General features: G+C 37.3%; 2 protein-coding genes and 1 long non-coding RNA gene across 4 annotated transcripts; all 3 read right to left on the reverse strand.

The window, feature by feature from the left end:
• Nucleotides 1–321: 321 nt before the first annotated feature.
• On the reverse strand, nt 322–687 carry LOC140035121 (uncharacterized). Its single transcript, XR_011839074.1, has 2 exons — nt 578–687; nt 322–482 (listed from the first exon to the last, which is right to left on the reverse strand). It is a non-coding gene; the product is annotated as an uncharacterized lncRNA (long non-coding RNA).
• A 97-nt stretch (nt 688–784) lies between these two features.
• LOC113726478 (cinnamyl alcohol dehydrogenase 1-like) lies at nt 785–3,567 on the reverse strand. Its single transcript, XM_027250219.2, has 5 exons — nt 3,305–3,567; nt 3,075–3,188; nt 2,376–2,603; nt 1,421–1,860; nt 785–1,235 (listed from the first exon to the last, which is right to left on the reverse strand). Exons 1-5 carry the CDS (start codon nt 3,400–3,402, stop codon nt 1,033–1,035), a joined length of 1,083 nt encoding a protein of 360 aa, XP_027106020.1. The 5' UTR covers nt 3,403–3,567; the 3' UTR covers nt 785–1,032.
• A 4,627-nt stretch (nt 3,568–8,194) lies between these two features.
• On the reverse strand, nt 8,195–12,546 carry LOC113726479 (RNA pseudouridine synthase 4, mitochondrial). 2 transcript variants are annotated; one of them, XM_027250220.2, is made up of 10 exons: nt 12,086–12,545; nt 11,895–11,945; nt 11,596–11,733; nt 11,469–11,516; nt 11,297–11,377; nt 10,566–10,679; nt 10,355–10,456; nt 9,359–9,470; nt 8,787–8,833; nt 8,195–8,691 (listed from the first exon to the last, which is right to left on the reverse strand). In XM_027250220.2, exons 1-10 carry the CDS (start codon nt 12,536–12,538, stop codon nt 8,332–8,334), a joined length of 1,506 nt encoding a protein of 501 aa, XP_027106021.2. In that variant the 5' UTR covers nt 12,539–12,545; the 3' UTR covers nt 8,195–8,331. The 2 variants fall into 2 exon arrangements, with proteins under 2 accessions (XP_027106021.2, XP_071930921.1); XM_072074820.1 differs by lacking the exon at nt 11,895–11,945 and having other exon boundaries at nt 12,086–12,546.
• Nucleotides 12,547–19,663: the final 7,117 nt, after the last annotated feature.

Genomic DNA, 19,663 nt, shown 5'->3' on the forward strand with positions numbered 1-19,663 from the left:
TTTTAATTGATTGAGCGATGAAGAAATCGAAGCCCAGATTTAAGGGCTTGGCTCAAAAGAAGAAGCTGTCCCTCCTCTGTCATTGCTACGTTGGAGGAACCCAAAAGAAAGAATATGATAAACAGAGCCAAGTAGGAGCAGTGCATTTATGATTTATACCTCGGAAATGAGTTATTATTTCTCTTTGCATAAACAGCCCTGCCAAAAAAAAAAAGAGAAGGGAATTCTGGGTCCCGGAAGCGGCTGCTAGCGATAACAACAAACTATACGTCCCCGCGATTAAATTTATTTCTCAAGAAAATGAAAAGGTGAAAGTGATGATTTGAAACGAGGATAAGCATAAAATCCATTCCGATTTGGACACGACAGGCAAACGGCATACGGCATCCACTCTATCGCTTTCGGCCACAGATGAAGAAATTAGCGAGCGAGCGAGCGAGCGAGCAGTATTGGTAGCGGCCACATACGAAAAGTGTCGCAGACTACCACACAAATCACAAATGTCACAAAGCAAAACGGGCAAAAAGGAAAACCCAATATGGGGTCTTGAAAAACAGAGCGGTGAAGTTTCACCTACCGTGCAATTGAAAGATTGAAGAATGGGTGGGTACCACGTAAAACAAAGACCAGACGCCGAATATCTTTCACAATCACCATGAAGAAGAACAAAGACCAAAGAGCGCATTCTAGCCATAAATAACATGAACAATTTTAGGAATATGATGAGGAGAACAACAAAATCAAGCGGTATTTATAATTTCATATACGGGCATCAAATTCAAAGTTAAACAAATGGAAGCAAAAGTGATTCCATCGATCGTCTTTATTTAGCAACAAAATACAAATGGCCATTCTTAACTTTCAAATAATGATGAAGCCACACATCAAAGCATTCAAAGGGAAAGGGAGTCTCAACAAAGGGATTGATTTGATTTTGAGCAGGGGATGTATATATAGATATATATATAGTAGCAAGTTAAACTTGGTTGTTTTGCTTTTGGGGGAATGGCTGACCAGATTTGCGTGCAATTTTCACTGCTCAAGCTTGCTGCCGGCAACGTCCACCACAAATCTGTACCTAACATCATTTTTCTCCAACCTTTCCAGGGCGGTGTTGACGTAATCCATCTTCACAACTTCAATCGTGGATGTCAGATTCCTTTCCTTGCAAAATTCAAGCATTTCTTCCGTCTCTTTCATGCTACCAACAAAGCTTCCCGTGATGGTTTTCCTTCCTGGATAAAACAGCTTCTCAGTTAGCTTTCAACCTATAAACCACTTAATTGATTCTTGATGAATGCGATGGCATAAAGTCAAGAAGGAAAAACGCAACGATTAGTCGATGAACACAAAAGAATTAATTAGTCAGTACGTATTTTGTTACAGCTGAGAATGCTGAATTTGAAGAAAGTAAACTGACCTAGCATAACCATTGGGCTGACAAATTGCAATGGAGTATTGATGACGCCCATCAGAATCAATTTACCATCCACCTTCAACAAAGACAGGTAAGGCTCGAGAGGGTGACACACAGGGACTGTGTCAATGATGTAGTCTAGCGAGTCGGCAAACCCTTGCATCCGAGCGGTGTCGGAGCTGACCAAATACTCATCCGCGCCAAGGTGCTCGATGGCCTCCTCTCTCTTTTTATTGGAAGAGCTTATGACCGTAACATGATGCCCCATGGCTTTTGCTATTTTTACTCCCATATGCCCCACTCCTCCCAGTCCAAGTATTGCTCCTCTTAATCCGCTTTCCTTTAGGCCAAAATGGTTGAGTGGACTGTATACTGTCACCCCAGCACACAGCAGGGGTGCCGCTTGCTCTGCTGACATACCATCTGGTATTTTCACAACAAACCTGGAATGTTTTTGAAATGTATTATTGTTGATCATAAGTTTGTGCGTTCTTGAATACTACTACTGTCTCTTTGCTCGAGATTTTACTTTAGGGGAAAAACACAGAAGAGAAGATTTCATTTCACCACAAACCCTTGTTTCTTTTTTTTCTTTTTCTTTTTTTTTGGGGTGATTGCAATGATGTACTATAACAGGTTTTAACACTTCCATTTTAGCTGTAAAATAATCTACAAGGAAACACAGAGATGAATTTTCAGATGGTTTGAAAGGACAAATATGCCCTTCACCCGAAGTCAGGAGTCAACGGCGGCCTAACTTCTGGCGGCGTCAAGAAACAAATCGACCTACTACCAAAGACAATTAATTACACATGCACGTGGACCATTCTTTTAGTAACATTCGAGAAAAAAAAAGGTTGAGTTGATTGAAGATGGTGGCCTGGTGGTGGATACCATATAATGAATTAAAAAACCAGGTGGATAGATAGATAAAGAGAAGAGAGGAATATTCGCTTACTTTTGATGAACAACCATGGCACCAGCAAAACCCCCTTGGGTTGGTCTGCCGTCGGTGTAGACATCATTGTAAGACCAAATCTTCTTGTTGCAGTACTGCTCTATGTCTGCTTTGCATGGGCGACAAGTCTTGCAGCATCCAACTAATACGCCAACTCCAACGCAATCTCCTACCCTGAATTTGGTGACCTCCGATCCCACCTCAACCACCTCACCTACTACTTCATGCCTTTTTCACAGTTGCAAATTCACAGTTGTAAGCCCGATATCAAAAGAAGAAAAGGAAGAAGACTCTACTCCTCCATATGGGTTTTTAATTTGATATACGACTCGCAAGCAATTCATCAAGTTACCCATAACTATCAGAAGACATAAATCCTTTCCTAATGTTGGATTTACTGGACTAATTGCGCTTTAATCTTTGTTCCAAGTTACACTCTACGGCTTTATCAGGGATAAACAATTGAAGCAAGATCCCAGTGGTGAGAGGAGAGTTTCTACTCCCATGGGACTTTTACTATACGTGGAATAAACTCAAAACGCGAGGCCATTACCGCCTTCTCTCGACTACTGGAACGTGGTTGAAGGAAGTACACGAAAAAGTCCCTTCTATTATTAGGATGGCTCATATTGTTTGATCAATACTTGAGACTACAAAAAGGAAAAAAAAAAAAAAAAACGAAGTAAAAGGGAAGTATACCCTGGAACCATGGGGTAATTGGACATGCCAAGGTCATTTTTGATTTGGTGAATATCCGTATGGCAAATCCCACAGCATATCACCCTGACATAAACATCTTCAGGGCCTGTGTTTCTGTTGATTGCACATTTTTTTTCCGGACGGAAAAGAATATATCAGAAGCAGGATGATTAAAACAAAAAAAGAGTACACAAAGATCGAGTAAGAGGATGGAGAGACTAGTAAAGAACCTGAGAGTGTAGGTGTAGGGCGAGAGAATCCCAGAAGGGTCTCTTGCTGCCCATCCGGTTGTTTCCTTCTCCACTTCCAAGCTCCCCATTTTCTGCATAAAAGTTTGTAAAAGGTTTACAGAATACTAGGACAGAACAGAGCAGAGGATGAGAGAGAATGAATGGTGACTTTGTGCCGGCAATGGGGAGTGTTGGTGTTTGTGTATATATATATAGTGTAGAGAAGTAGGGTAGGGAATGAGCGGTGATTTTGTGCTGGCAATAGGGACTTGGTGTGTGTGTGCGTGTATATATATATATATATATATATGCAGACGAGCAATCACCTAAGGGTATAAACTATAAACAATACAAAAGATTTCTTCGGAAAAAATCAGTTTGAAATGAAGTATAAGCGACAGGGACGTTCCTTTGGGGCAGGGGGGGGGGGGCGGGGTTGGTGATAGATTGCGGAATCATTTTTCTTGTCATCGACAAATAAATCAGTAGTATATAGTATATGTTTCCTGTGGAGTATTTGACTAGAGGTTTCTGACAGAGCATTAGCATGGGATTGGTAGGTAGTTCTCCTAATCAATTCTACTGCGGCCAATTTACAGACGACTTTCGAATTACTTTGATACGGTTTTTATGGGATGCTACTTGTAGAATTGTGAATCCAAGTTGATAGGAAGGAATTAGTAGTGATATCTTAGCTCACTTGCAAACTTGGAGATGGGTCAATATTGGCCTAAAATGAAATTTGTGGATGATTTGCGATTTAAATTTGTCATTTGGAGGGTGTGATCAATGAAGAAGTTCACTAATGATGACAATAATGTTAAAGAGCACTTTGCATCAACTTTTGCTCCGTACTCATGAGCAATAAAATTACAAGTTGATGAAGATAATAAGGACCACGCAAATCATCTCATCTCATCTTATAAGGAGGAATCTCTGTCCCCAAATGAAATATTAAAGCTGACAAATAGAATGTCAGATTACGGAGCGGTGTGTCAGATAACACGGGATCCTCAGCGTCATTTTTTCCATAATAATTCAGTGTCACTTTTATATTTATATCAAGTGTCTTGTTTATTTAATTTGTCATATGTTATTTATTTAAATTTCTTTTACCATCACGTGATAAATAGGATTGACACTAAATTTGATACCGAATAGTATCCCAAGTAATGTCTGATTTTGCAAAACTGAACTAATAGTGGATTAAAAAAAAAAAAAAAGGTAACAGTGGATAACCTTCAACTGCCACTTTGCTCTTCAAGAAAGGTTGGAAGGATATTGAAGGAGGGCCTGCATCGCGGGTCCCACCGGGGTTGGTGAAGTCCAGGACGTCATTACGTCGTCACCATTTCATAATACGTTTCCTTTTTTTTTTTTTTTTTTTCTTGAAACGCGTACGACCGGAAACAACTTTTTTGTGCTTTCGGTTTAGAAACAAATTATTGCGATCCATCTTCATCTACTGGGCCCTGATCTGATCAAATCGCCTTTTGTTATAAAATTGATGCTAATGTGATTGTATATGATTTGAGTTGTTTATGTGGTGACTAACAAAAAAACAAAGAAAATTGAAGAATTCAAGAGAACAAAAAAGTAAGAAAAGAAACTATTTTTTCATTTGGAATCAGTTTTGTATCACAGAGCTATTTTTTCAAGTTTTCTATTATTTTGATATAAATGGAGTAACTCCTATTTATATTTATAGGAGAAGGTAGCAGTTAGCTTATTTAAGATGGTGAGATAATCTTCTCGTGATAACTTTGTCGACAATCGTGTAATTTTTATCGAAAGTCATTATAGTTTCGTGTATTTCTATCACTTCAAAAGTCATGGCGGTTCTATCATCTCGAAAAACGTAAAATACTTGTTACCATTTAGGGAACGAGATAAAGGTAATAGATATTCATAATATTTAATTATTTTATAGCCCCTTTAAATTCTTGGAAAGAAAATTATTGTGCGAGGAAGAGGTAGTCAACACATTTCCATTTCAACATTTCCCAGAGTTTGCAATTTTTGATAATTTTACTAGTAACTGGACTTGTGTATCTTCAAAATATCACATAAATACGTGCACTTCTTTATATTTTACCAATAATTAGACTTGTATATCTTCAAAATATCGCATAAAATTTTTGATACTTTACCGACAACTAAACTTGTATAACTTCAAGATATTTAAAGATGTTCCATTCATTTAAAAAAAAAAACAAAAAAGTGAGCACAGGAGTGGCCTAAGTCTAATCACGAATTATCAAAAAATTTATTTTCAAGACTTGTATACATTACTTTAAGCATTTTATTTTCCTAAATATATTATATTCTTGGTTCATACTGCCGGAGATCAAAACGTCCTGATATAGACAAAAACTTGAGTAGATCTGATCTTGCAGACCATGCGGCCAAAATTTTACAACAATATCAACTCCCGAATTGTTGAAATGACGTGACAAAATTCGAACTACATCGTTTACCCCAAGTGTTTGCCCGTGAGATGCAGACAAGACTTGTATAGGTTACACACTTTAATACTTCATTTAGTCACAACATTAGAAAGCAAGTTTCTTTTTTTTTTGTTTTTTGTGTTAATGCATTTGAAGATATACTAGTTTACCACGGGAAAAAGAAAAGAAGAGAAATAATAATAATTAATACTACAAAATAGCCCTATTCGAGCACTTAATTTCGAATATTTGGAAACTTTTTTCGCTTGCAAAATATGAATGTCCAGATGAAGCCGCGTTACGTTTAGCTTCTGGAATTGTTGTATTTGCACAAGCCATTGACGTATTGGGAACTGCCCACGTCCTGATCATATCATATGTGATCGGCTGAAGATTTTGATGAGGGAAAACAAAACGTTTTAAATCAACTATCAAAACTTAAAAAACTACGATTGATAAGAAATCTGTCTTCTTTCTTTTTCTTATGAATAAATACTAAAAAGGAAAAAAAAAAATCAAAGGAAGCAAAAAAAGCTAATTGTTGAACTAAAACGAAAAAAAGGAACAAGAAGAAGAAGTTGAACTAATTGTAACATCTTACATGCATATGTTCATATTTAATACCGTAAAAATTGTACTGCTATATGTGTCAATGGGAGACAACAAAGTGAAAGAGAAATTTTAATAAGTTGGATTGACGTCAATAAAATAATTCTTCACCAAAACTGTCTTTTATGCCCCAAGTCAAAGATGACTGGATGTTCTTTTATTATTGTTATTAAAGTTGCTGGAATTTGTTCCTCAAAAAAAAAAAAAAAAGCCCGAATTGGGACGTGCAAACCAATCCATTAGAAGTGCCAAGCAATCAAACAACGCAGCCAGAGGGTCCCATCACCTACTGCTAATTCCACCAAGTAATCCATTATTATCATTCACTTTGGCCGGCTCTCCGTCGCACTAGTAGTAATCCTCCATCACCTACTGTCATTGTTGTTCTTTTTTTTTTTTTAAAGTTATTATTACTATTTTGTGTTAGCTAGGAAACTTCTAGCGGCGCAAATATTCCTACTAGTTAGCAAAGAATAATAATATGATACATATATATATATATATATATATATATATAGAGAGAGGTCAACCAGTTCGGATATTACAGAGCCTCGAACAGAACAACAATGACAGTCGTTGTTGTTGGCAAAAGGATCATTCCATCCAACTGTTATATTTGGGTTCCAACTATTAATCCCAAGTGCAACGACGGCAACTAAAATACAAATCAAAACATTACTACATGTTTCCCAAGTAAGAAAGTAGGTGGAAGAAAAATCTTCTGAGAGTTGGTGATCGAGATGCACACAAGCCACGCGTATATGGTATCTTTACTCATTCAAAACTAATAGGTAGGCTGGACGTAGAGACTCGTTCGGTCATATGATGCTTGAGAGTTTTCAATGCACGATGATGAACTTTTTTGCTCATAGTCCTTTTGCTCAATAGTTGCGGGGGTCTTTGAGTTTGCTTACTTGCATAGGCAGTAGGTAGTGAATCATTTTCTTGTTGGGATGGACGGACGTGACACCACAGGCAGAGGCAGGAGGGAGGAGAAGGAGAAGGTTAACCACTTCAACGTAACATAACATGAGCACTGATTATCATTCAAATCAAAAGACCTCATCAAACCATACTATACTATTGTATTTGTAGCACTCCATTCATAATAAATCGTCTCAGAGGCGAGCAAGTGACCAGTACCAACTACTACTTGCATGCGATACAAGAGTTTGACCACCTCCTGATCCGCGGATATATATTAATTATCGTGGTTGGAGATGACTACAAAACTGTAGAAACTTTTATCTGCTTCAAGTGGTTTGGTGACTTATTTTTCATCAAGAAATCCCCCCAACAACCCATCCCGAAATTCAACTCTTAAGCCTTATCTATATTTTGCTGATAGAGATTGCTACCAGCAACGTGGACCCCTCCAGTTTTTCTCTTTTCCCTTTTTTTTTTTTTTTCCCGATTCCTTTGCGGTCCTTCAATCTCCTGAAAGCTGCGATGCTTCCAAATTTGAGGAAGTCAGTCCGTTTCTGTCACAGACTTTGAACAGCTCCACTGTGCTCCCGGCAAACCTCTTCTGCCTGTTATGATTGGTTATCATTCGTTTATTTGACGGAAAGAGCATTAGAAAATACTAGAATCACATGACGAGAAGATGATTTTCAGAATGTTATCGGAAGAAACATAGGCTGATATAAAGGCTTTTCTGTTACACACATTTAGCACTAGTTTTTGCGAAGACAACGCATATTTCACGACCGTCAACGCCAACACAACAACGTAGTATAGTTCTAAAAGGGTTACGGATGAAAATTTATTCATTTTTTTTAATTTAAAAAAAAAAAAAAAACAACAACTGACATCTATTGATTTTACATCAAGATGGTCGTAATAGTGGAAAAATTGATAGACCTGTTTATGTTATATCACAAGTTACTCCAGCAAAAGCAAAAAATGAATACGCCCATTAAACCCCAAAAAAAAAAAAAAAAAAAAAAGGAGAGAGAGAGAGACTACAATCTAGGAACCCAAGGCGTTCCAACTCTTTTGCATGTGTGATGGCAAAGGAGCATCAAACTTGATGGTTTTCACATCCTCAAGATCAAGATCTGTAATTGATTTGGCACGTTGCAGTGCGAGAGAAATATTGGGTAGGACCATCTCTCTGCAGTGCAGATGAAGGCGAGGTTGCTTATCCAAGATGCTTCCATTACCCAGATTAAGGCTGAAAGGATCTAGCCCTTCCTCAAGGAGTCCCTCATTATGGTCCCTAGTGAGAGCAGAGGAACCAGGATTTTTCAAGTTCCTGTGAGCTTGCCAGCCATACTTGTAATCCCCAACTATTGGGGTACCCAATACCTCGGCACAGTGAACACGTAGCTTTGAACGACAGAGGGCCAAAAAAAAAGGGGGCAGGTAAGCTGTAAGCTCGAGTTCACTATCATATCAGTATAGCATAAAACTATAACCCATACCTGGTGCTTTCTGCCTGTAAGAGGGGATAACTCCAGCCAGCTGTAGCCTGCAATTTTACCCTTGTAAAAATTAAACAGGATACAAAATGAATAAAATGGTGCAGTCAAGTAACACTAACTACATAAACACCCATTTGCTGTAATAGATTACTGAAAAATTCCTTTCCACGTAAAAAAAAAAATGATTAGCACAGGCTGAAAACGTGCATATTACCCTTTAACATTTCACTTATCTGCTGCCAGGAACACATGGGAGGAATGAAAAAGTAAACCCAAGACAAGTAAACACATCGATACTACAAATGCTTTGCTATACGTTCCTTTTTAATAGGAATGCTCAACTTATTGCCGCTTAAAAAGCGCACATAAAATTTTGGAAAAACAGTTCAGAAAACACATCAAGGATCAATAGAAAGACCATTCTAGAGAGACAGCAATGCGGTTAGTACATGCAGCAAATACCCATACTACGTACACAGGGTATTTGCCAACTCACAAGTCACAAATCATTCTTCATATCTTATTCTATCTCTTTGATGATCATAATACTGCAAAGGGTGTTCAGAGCCAACCGTGGCAAGAAGATCCAATAACTTCATATTCTGTCACAGCATACTGAGCCAGTGATGATTGAACATCATCTACAACTGTTATTCGGTCAGATTTTCCATTGTCCACCACCACCTACAGGAAGAACAACAATTAGCCGAAGTGCTTGTTGAAGATTGAAAATGACTCAAATAACATTGGAAAGCTATATGTAATGAGAAATGCACTAAAGTGTATTCTAAGGGACAAATCCTTTACTTTTCCATGAAGGATCAAGAGTTAGATGTCAAAACCTCCAGGGATCACTTTAAAGAAATTTCAAATACATGGGCTTCCTATTAGCCCCCAGGTTGTGTGCTAAGTAATGTACACGTGTCACCCCTCAGCACAATGTAAGTAGTGCTAAACTACAAAATTTTACCATACATGTCACTTGGGAGCTTTACAATTTCCTACCATAGTATAATGCATATAGAACTAATCAAAATTTAGAAAGTATAAAACAACTATACATACTGATGTTGGGGCTGTTAGTAGAGGAATAAAGACAAACACCAAAAAAGGAGCATATGGCTATTTATTGGTGACCATTAACTGTTCAATTCTGAATTATTCCATGAACGGTGTGCATCCCACTAGGAGCCAAATAACATAGTCCTAACTACTATCAACACAATGATGGTGATGAAAAATATTTTAGAATCTTAATATCATATTACGACCTATGCAATGCCTTTAAGATACCATCCAACTCATTTTGAGAATAAAAGAAAGCTGATAACAGAACAAATTCTTAAATGAGTCAAAGCAGTTAATAAAATAACATGGCAATTATAGTTCTCGTGCATCTGCTTTTTCTCTAAGTAGTAAGATTAAACAAGAAAGGTAATTAACTATTTAAGGTAGGTTGCAGCAAGCAGGAAAATTCAAATTTTCAATTTACGTCTCCATCCCTATACATCCTAGCTTAATAAGAAAAAAATTATACAGAAGTCAACAGCTGTCAAGAATCCTCCCACCTTTCCCAATGGCTTTGAGATTATTCCTTTAGAACGTCTAGGAGATCCAATGACAAGAGCCCAATATGTCTTCCGGACTATTCGTCTTTTACTGTCAAGATCCTTAAAAAGTGAGAGAATACAACTAAGACCCATGCAATACAAAAGAAGCAAGAATACATGTTAATAAACAAAGCACGAACACAAAAGATAAGTAGGAAAAATTACCCACATATTCGGATGCTTCAAGCGTTTTCTCACGGAAGATAGAATGTAGAGTAGTAGCACTCAACTGTGTTCTCCCCATCACTAATATGCCACTACAATCTCTATCAAGTCTGTGCACCTAAAAGATGACAAGCTTGCCCAAAGCAAGATCAGCACACAAAGCAAATAACTGAGAGAAAAATCTAATCAGAATTTAGATCTACAAATAGATTTAGTTGCAACTATTTTGCTGACTCCGAAACTCAAAAACTTAGCCCACTCAAGGCCACATCTTCAGTGTCAACCCTCATTGCAACTTGATGCAGGAGGCAAGCCAATTTTTACAAATTGCTACAATCATTTGGGTGTCTCATAAAATGATGCTATTCTGATTAATTTCTTAAATTTCAGATATTATGTATTAAGCTTTTATGGGTTAATGATAAAGAATTCAAGATTATGTTGGTTGTTGTTCTTTGTAGACATTTCTGATGAAATCTACTGTTTTTGTGTCTCATGAAGGTTCAATTTTCTTGATCTGAAATTGTTGTTGGAATTTCAAATCAACTCAATAAACCTAATTATAGTTACAGTCGAGCCAGAATAAAACTAGCCTGAATCTTGCAATATGCTAGAGGTTGTTTGGCACACTCTACCACAGCAGAATCAACAACATGCTTCTGGGTCTTATCTTTTGGGCTGCATGGGGAGTGGGGAAGTATGTTTGCCAACTGAAAAATGTAACTATAATCTTACCAGGCGCGGAGACTCTGAATCATCAAACCTTAAATACTTAGCCGCCAGTTCATCCAAACTTCTTTTGATGCCTATACCACCCTGTCCAACATTTTAAATATCAATTGAAAAAATCTATACCATCTATTATCTCTAAGAAAAGTTATCTACTCTTTTAATGCACAAAACATACCTGAACAGGCATTCCAGGGGGTTTATTTACGACAATAACAGCTGGATCCTAAAACAAAGTTACATCTAGGTATCAGACGTCAAATCCAAACTGGGGAAAGAAGTAAAATCATCCGTAGAGGACAGACCTTAAACAGAACCATGCTATGAAGGAATTTCATTTCTTCTTCACTGAAAGTGCTATCAGTTTTTGCTGAGGGAACCTTTTGAATTGATACAGGTAGGACTATTCTGTCTCCGGAATTCATCAAGTCCTTGGCTGCTACCTGCGTAGATGAAACATCAAAGAAAGAGTACAATCACCTGCTCCTTTAGTTGCAGATAAAAGAAGCTCCCTCACTCATAAGCAAATTAAACAAAAATGTACAACCTTGAGAAACTCCAATTGTCGGCACATTCTAATTAACAAAACATGAATTAATCTTACCCTCTTGAGCTGACGTTGTTGAACTTCAACGTTGTAAGAATCTCTCCGAACCTACAATATTGAGTTATTTACAAGCAAATTACTACTCTATTCCTTATGCCCAACACCGGAGATTACAAGTTACGACAGCGAGGGCATAATTTTACTGCTATAAGATCACCAGTGATGACAGGGAGCAAATAATCACGGACCTGTCTTAAGCGGAAGAGTTTCTGTACAAGAGACCGAGGCAGCTCAGGGCAGCATCGCGTAACCCACTTGAGCGCCGTCATGGTCGAGGTGGAGGTGGTGTCGGAGGCTTTATGTTTCTTCTCGGTTTGGCGGTGAGCAATCGTCTTCCCAAGAGCAGCGCCGTCGACGGAGGGAGTAAACGGCGGCAATGCGTACCAATTACCTTTCTTGCTAATAGTAGTAGTTTTCTCATTCTCGGGCTCCAATTTCTTCTCACATGTTAAGACACGTGATTTTCCTAATACGAAAACAGTGGCCAGGGGTGTGGAACGGAGAATGACTCGGCGGAGTAGAGAGCGATCCGCCATCGCCCTGCGTTCCGGACGGTCTGTATAGTGCGGTTTGGGAAAAATTGGAGCTGGCCGGAGGACCCAGAATCTCAAGTGGATGGCACAAGTGTGGGCTTTAAGCATAAAGCCCATTGAGTTGCAAGCGTAGCCCGCTAGTATATATTTCATTCATGACCACATGTTTCCGTCTTTTCCCCGTACCATCCAATCCACGTCTTTTATTTAGTTGCTAGCAGCTTGCAAGATATTTTTTTTGTCAAAACAATAATTTGCAAGAATGGTAAGTGTTATTTTTTCAATCGTATGAACTTTTTTTGCACGAGAGCAGGTGCATACCTAAATTTCATTTAATTTTTAACTCTTTTCGCTCACGTAAAATTTTCTTTTTATATTGACGGTATAAAAAAGATCAATCTTTTTTTTTTTTTTTTTATTAATGACAGACATTTGATTGTAAACTTTGAACCACCAAGGAGATGAAATGTAAGCGAAATATATAATTGATAAGTAGAGGAGGATATAGATTGGTTCTTGAGTCCAAGACGGTGATTGTTATATCCATAATATTAATAAGGATGATACTCAGCTCAGGAGGAGGAGCCGTTTGATTCAAATTGCACAATTACACACTATTACTATTATATATTGAAAAATTTGGTAACTATACAAACCATCAGTTCTAACAGCAAAATAAGTGAAACGCTACTCTTTATTATTAGTTGTTAACCATGATGAAATTCATTAGCTGATTTTCATTGACCTTAAACAAACATGTTTTGTATAGGTATAATTTAAATTGAAACCCACTTACCAAACACCCTATTTATTTAGCTAAATCTAATCTACCAACCGTCAACATGATATGATATGATGGTCAAAGACTCTCCCCTTTTTTGTATAGCCACTTGTGGCATTAAAATTTTTGTGAGTGCTAGATCGAATTTAGTTGCCATTGCTTGTAATGCATTCATGTCCAGCACCTGGAGTAGGACCAGAGTTCTTCATCCCTCCTAAGGTTTTATTCCAATCTTTTGCTGCATTACCCTCAGCGGGGATTTGCCCTGAATACTTGGCCGCCTTGGAAGTTGACATTCCTCCTCTAGAATTCATCAATATCCGGGCTTGTATGCAATACTGAGGCAGCGCGCCAGAAAAAAGAGAGAGGATCAGCATAATCAAGACCGCAAACGATTTTAGAGTGCTCATTTCAAAGTTTATTAGATGTGTTGGGATGAACTCGGAATCTGATGACGCCTTTGAGTTTCCAATTACGTGAATTTATAGTGCTGAAAAATGGAAACTGGGAGGAATGGCGGAAGGAAAGGCGGGGGGGATTGACGGTGACTTGTGAAATGCACTGCTGTTGGATCAAGTGCTAGGTTTTAGCGCTGTTGACGGGCACGCCTGCCCTTGGTCTTGCTGGGCCAGAATACAAAACGTGGTACTTCTCTGGACAACGAGAAATTTAACCTAACCTAGATAAGTAAAAGATTTTTAAGTTTGGAAAATGGTTCCATCAATGGAGGAAACTATACAACTTTAGGTTTCTCCAAGGCAAATTGAGCTGCAGTTTTCAACTCTATCTCTTGTTAACGTGGCAAAAATGCCTGCCCAACTACAGTTTTGAGCAGCGTCGTCGTTTTCAGCTACAGTTTTGAGCAGAGGAGCAGCTACAGCCGTGAGATTTTCTTGAAATGATCAAGCCTTCCTACCGTACGAAATTGAGTACCCAGCGGGAATGTGAAGTTTTCAAACGTCGAAATCGTCTTTACAAGTGGTTAAAAAGTTTGAGATATTTAACGTCCACTCAATAGTCGTAGTCATAGGCCCGATATTCGTTAAAACTTCACCTGAACCTGAATGTCACGAGTCACCAGCACCGGATTGGAGAATGAATTCATGCAACGACACCAGACGCGAAGTGCCTTTAGTTCTCAAATTCACGCGCAAAAGGGTGATTTTTTCACAGTAGCTTAACGTGGATGGCTCAATGCTTGTTTGACATCCAGTTGAAAGCTTTTTCAGACAGTAGTAGACTTGAATTCTTTGACATGTACTTGTCGACATTCTCAATGGCTAAGCTAAAAGTTAAGGAGGCGGCATGTGAGAAGTTGGCAGCTACAGCAACAACGTTTTGAAGAGTGCAAATTTAGTTTTGATCAAGCAGGGAACTCTTCTCTGATAGATTCCTAACGAGATCAAGAGGGACGGACGGCCCTATTCTGACGTGGCAGGATTAATTTTGTCAAAAGTGATGCTATTGCTGCCCTCTCGAGGTGTAGCGTGCGTACGTTCTCCAATTGGAAGCAGAAGGTCAAGAATTCATTGCACCTGGGTTCATAGCTGTGGCCAAGGGGGATTGACCTGACTCCTGACTCCTGACTCCTGAGAAGAAGAAAACTGAAAATCATCAAGTCAGAGTGGATGGGAAGTAGCCGAACGCACTTTGCCAAGTCGAGGCCTTTCGACCTTTTCTTCGGGGGGAGAATCCATGGCGTTCACTCTACTCGACCAAACTCGTTTGGCAAATATTTCCAGCTCCTTTTTGGTGGCTAATCTTGACCTTTTACCATTTGCTTCTCCGGTGGAAGTTCTGGTAAATCTTGACCTTTTACCACAGTACTTTGAAGTCTAGACTACTTCTCAAAAAGATAACGACGCCCCTTTTAATTGTTTGACTGCATCAAAGTTGATATAGATAGTACGATCTTTAACGGCATTCCTCAATTTCCACGAACATTTAAGCTAAATCAACTCACATGCTAGATTAGTATCACAACATATATATATATATTTGCTAGAGAAGTTCTTCAAAAAGAAACTACTGACATCCTCTTTGCTTGTCCTTGGCTCCGCCTACTTTGGTTGTCTAGCAACATAATAGTTCTTCTGTTTTCAAGGAAATCAATAAGTTAGCAATCACAGGAGTGCGTGAACATATATAAAGGTAAATAGCAAAAGTAAAATTGAAGCATGAGCAGCTTGAATGGAAACACAATTGGAAGATGGCGAGAACATATTTTTCCCGTCCTTGGCATCATGTACAAAACTAGTTACCACAACATGGATCCCACTTTGCCCCAAGGCTTTTTGCTGTGGCAATGGGCTTCATAGATTTTCTTGATACTATATCAACTTGGGCTTAGAGACCTTGGACCAGACAGAAAAAAACTTACAAAACAAAAGGAGTTGAGACCAAAAGTTAGATAGCCTGCAAGTTTTAACTCTCATCATCAAATCCTTTCAATTTGAGTTCAACATACTATGTTGAATTTTAATTTGGAGAGAGTCGCAGAGAAATTCAACATTTTATGAACAGTAAATTTAACAACCGGTCCACATTTTCTAATGAGGAACAACAATCTACAAAACAAACATGTGTAGAAACTATATGCAAATTAAAGAAAATAAACAAGTTCTACGGAGGTATCAATTTCTCGACACGCATGTGTGTGTATTTTGAAGTTACCTTACTAAACCCCATCTGATAAAAATGTGTTGATTGTTTGTCAAGATAAGAAACGGTCGGGAATTCCTGAAAGACCGACCAAACTTGTGATTTGGCATACATTTATTATAAGAAAGAAATGAGATCTGGATTTTTTTTTTCTTCGTTATTAGAAAGCGACACAATTAAAAATTCAAAGGACTAACTAATTATACTTTACACTTTTGAACTTGTATCAAGTTCACATTTTTGCATCCTAAAACATTTTAATTTTGGGCATTTGTTCACTAAACTCTTAGATTGTCTCGCTTAAATCCAATCGCCAAAATTGTTAGAAAAATTAATGGGACAAAGGACAGTGAAACTCAATGAAAACATACTGTTTTCATCGATTCGCATGGTCCTCTATTCTGGTAATTTTGCTAACGATGTTATTGATTAGATTTAAATGGGACTAATTTTAAGAATTTAGGATGCAAATCGTCTTAAATTGAAGTTTTGGGTGTAAAATAGGAAAGTGATGCAAGGTCTAGGTGTAAAGTAGAGTTGGTCCAAATTGAAATCCAAGTGGATGAACTTTTAGAGTTGGTTTAAGGCCATTTTTCTTCTGGAATTATAATTTATAAGAAGAAGACTACTTGGAAACCCAATTGCTGATTCCATCTCTAAATTAGTAGTTTAATTAGATGATAAACCACCCGATGATGTATAATTAAATGCAAATATTGTGCCGCCGCTTGGCCAATACATATATCACTTTGTACGGTTAAAATAAAAAGAAGACGAATAAGAAATGGGGCTATAGACAGACAGTGCAATCTAAACTAATGCCGCCAGAATGTTTCTCCGGAGTTGTCCTCTGATAATAAAAAAAAAAAAAAAAAAAAAAAAAAAACTTTTTCGAGCAAAAAAATGAAATTTATTTGATAGAGATTTGCATGGTATGGTACGTAGCAAGAGGGTGTTGTTTAATAAATCTCTAGTCTCATCCTACGACTGTTTAACAGGATTCTCTTGTGATCTAAACTCGGTTCAGATTGCAATATATATATTCAAGAAAGCGACACTCAATTGCTCATTGCATCTCTAAACTAATAGTTTAATTAGATGATAAACCAGTCTTGTAGTTAATTTTGTGTTTTGATACAAGTCACGAGGCTTTTCATCCGCTCGGGGCCTTGACCGTTCTCTGATGCTCTCTCTCTCTCTCTCTACATCGGTCCGGAGAGTGTTCTTTATGTTCAAGAAGAAATCGACCGGAAGACGAAGCATATAATTAACGGCGAATTAATGGAAGAGGGGACCTTTTTATTATTTGCCTGTTTATTTAGTTGACAATGACAAGAGACGGGGTATACGGACCTATTTGAGTGCGCTCTGACGAAAGTAATAATTCAGACCAAATCTCTTCGTTGTATTGTGTGTGGTTAATATTTATTAGTTCATTCCTGTATCTGTCATTTACCCATTCATTTTAGCTTGCTTGTTAGATTTTGCTACTATGAAACACGTGCTCGAGGTAACATTTGACGGTGACTCGCGATTTTTATTACGATAACTTTACTCCTCTAAACGTCATTGCTAACGTTTAACTTAACAGCGAGGAATTAGGAGCTAAAATTGGGATCATTAGTGCAGTCATCTTCCGTCACCGGTGATGTAATAGAAATGGTATCGAAATTTCCGTCACCGGATGAGGAGTGTGACAGAATGGCTGACCGCGTCACTGATTGTTGATCTGTGGGATGGTATTCTTTTAGTGCTCAAGTAAGGTGACGAGGCCGATAACAAATCTTTCCTCGCCAGCCACCCAAAAACATTTATTACGACGCGTCCAACAGCTTGCTTGGGTGATGTCAGGAGCAGGAGAAAAGACGGAGTAAACAAAAGGAACACGGCGATGGAAAGAATTAATAAGCTTTTTTAAATCAACGATATATATATATATACTATCAGCATTACCGTTTGATAAATAATAATTATTTAAAATTTAAAATTAATTTTTTCATACATATCAACATGTATCAAAGCGATGATAATATATACATTATCAGTGTATATATATATATATATATATATAAGAAGATTTATTTTCTAACAAAAAATGTCAAAGTCGATGAATGCAACGAGGAGACGGGAGATGGTTCGAACCCTCTGTCCCCTGCATTTTCTTCTTAAACGCCTTTTTGTTAATTAACAAAGCTTGCCCACAGTCACACACACACAGAAAAACCAAGGATAGCGGCTGATTGAATACTTTTAATCCTAAAGTCAATGTCATATTGCCCGACCTTTAAACCTCACACCTCTTGCCCTTCTGACCACGATCTTACCATCAAAATTAGTGAGTGTATAATAAGTGAATAAAAACATGTACGCAGTCATGTGGTAATAGATGGGGCTGCAAAAGATGTTAAACTACGTGGGGTTGTAAAAAAAAAAAAAATTTTTTTTTTGAGCTCTTAACAAATTTGATCTCGATTTATTAAAGAATTTGATTCATGTTCGAATTTTGGCAATTTTGGTTTGAATTCAATCAAGGATTAGAACCCGACTAAGAAATTAAATCGAATTCAAATTTGTCCACATCCGATTCGATTTGTCAAGACTTGATAAAACTCAAATAACTTTTTATATTTTATTTAGAATTATATTACTATTTTATATAACATTATTGTCAACCTATCAAATATCCGATCGAATATTCAATCTTAAATTTTAAACTAGTAGTACAAGATTTGAACTCAAGTCCAAAAGCTCAACTAGTAACAATTTAAAAAAGTCCGGCTCAACTCTATTTGTTTATTGTCCGATGACAAGTGTAGCATTTAGCTTTTTGGTATTTTTTTCATTGGGTAGCAAGTTTTTGGATCTTCTTGATCATTTCTTGAATGATTATGACATTATCCGTTGTATATCTTCCGGGACTGACAAGAATCACGAACTCTTGCATTATTGTAAGTTGATAAGATCGTGAGACCTACGGAAACGGAACGCGATATGTTGTGTATGACCTGGAATGGAAAAATAAATGCTCGGTGAACTTGCGTAAACGGCTGGCAACCATGTCGTCACAATTTATTCCGTTCTCCGCTACGGACCTCCAAAAACAATTAAATAACGGATTTGTTTGGATTGTAAGTTATTTGGGATATTTTTACTGTATCATTTTTTATGATATGATGTATGTCAGATAAAAAGGTGTATTAAAAATTATAATAATGATGTAAACAAATAAAATTGAAGAAATAATGCTCAATCCGAACAAACCTAACGAAAATCAAAAGTGCAATCTAGTTTTAGTCGGTCATAGTTTTTCTGTTACGACGTGAAACTAATGCTAATTTATATTTAGTGGATCATAGTTTGTAGTAATAGTGTATCGAATTATAAATTAATGCAACAATATAGAAAAAATTGTAAAAGTAGACAAGAAAAAAGAAATTTTTTTTTTTATTTTGTCAAAAGGAACCGCAGTTTTATACTACACTTTGATACAAGGAAATAACCTCTATTATTATATCACCTCAAAAATCATGAAAATTTTGTCATCATAGCATATTACTCCTTCCGTCCAGTTGAAAGTATCATATTTTCTTTTTATTTTGAGATGTTTTAAAATATTTGTCATGTTAAAAAAATCAAAATACCTTTTAGTCTCTCTTTTCAATATAACTCTTTTTTCTAATCATATATTCCCTCCGTCCCACTTTGATAGTTTTGTTTTCCTTTTTCGTCTGTCCCAAATTGTAGTCCACTTTCCCATTAAGAAATATAGTAATCTTTCAAATTATCTAAAA

This window comes from Coffea arabica, chromosome 2c, assembly GCF_036785885.1.
Source record: "Coffea arabica cultivar ET-39 chromosome 2c, Coffea Arabica ET-39 HiFi, whole genome shotgun sequence".
Lineage (NCBI taxonomy): Eukaryota > Viridiplantae > Streptophyta > Magnoliopsida > Gentianales > Rubiaceae > Coffea > Coffea arabica.

Bases quoted from the DNA above. Each gene is read 5' to 3' on its own strand.
- LOC113726478 (XM_027250219.2), bottom strand. From the start codon at position 3,402: ATGCAGAAAATGGGGAGCTTGGAAGTGGAGAAGGAAACAACCGGATGG. The intron at 2,604-3,074 runs GTATACTTCCCT...ACTGTGAAAAAG, and splicing joins AATTACCCCATGGTTCCAGG to GCATGAAGTAGTAGGTGAGG. The intron at 1,861-2,375 runs GTAAGCGAATAT...AAAACATTCCAG, and splicing joins GCCATGGTTGTTCATCAAAA to GTTTGTTGTGAAAATACCAG.
- LOC113726479 (XM_027250220.2), bottom strand. From the start codon at position 12,538: ATGCTTAAAGCCCACACTTGTGCCATCCACTTGAGATTCTGGGTCCTC. The intron at 11,734-11,894 runs GTAAGATTAATT...TCATCTACGCAG, and splicing joins AACAACGTCAGCTCAAGAGG to GTAGCAGCCAAGGACTTGAT. The intron at 8,834-9,358 runs GTTGGCTCTGAA...GTAAAATTGCAG, and splicing joins TATTGGATCTTCTTGCCACG to GCTACAGCTGGCTGGAGTTA.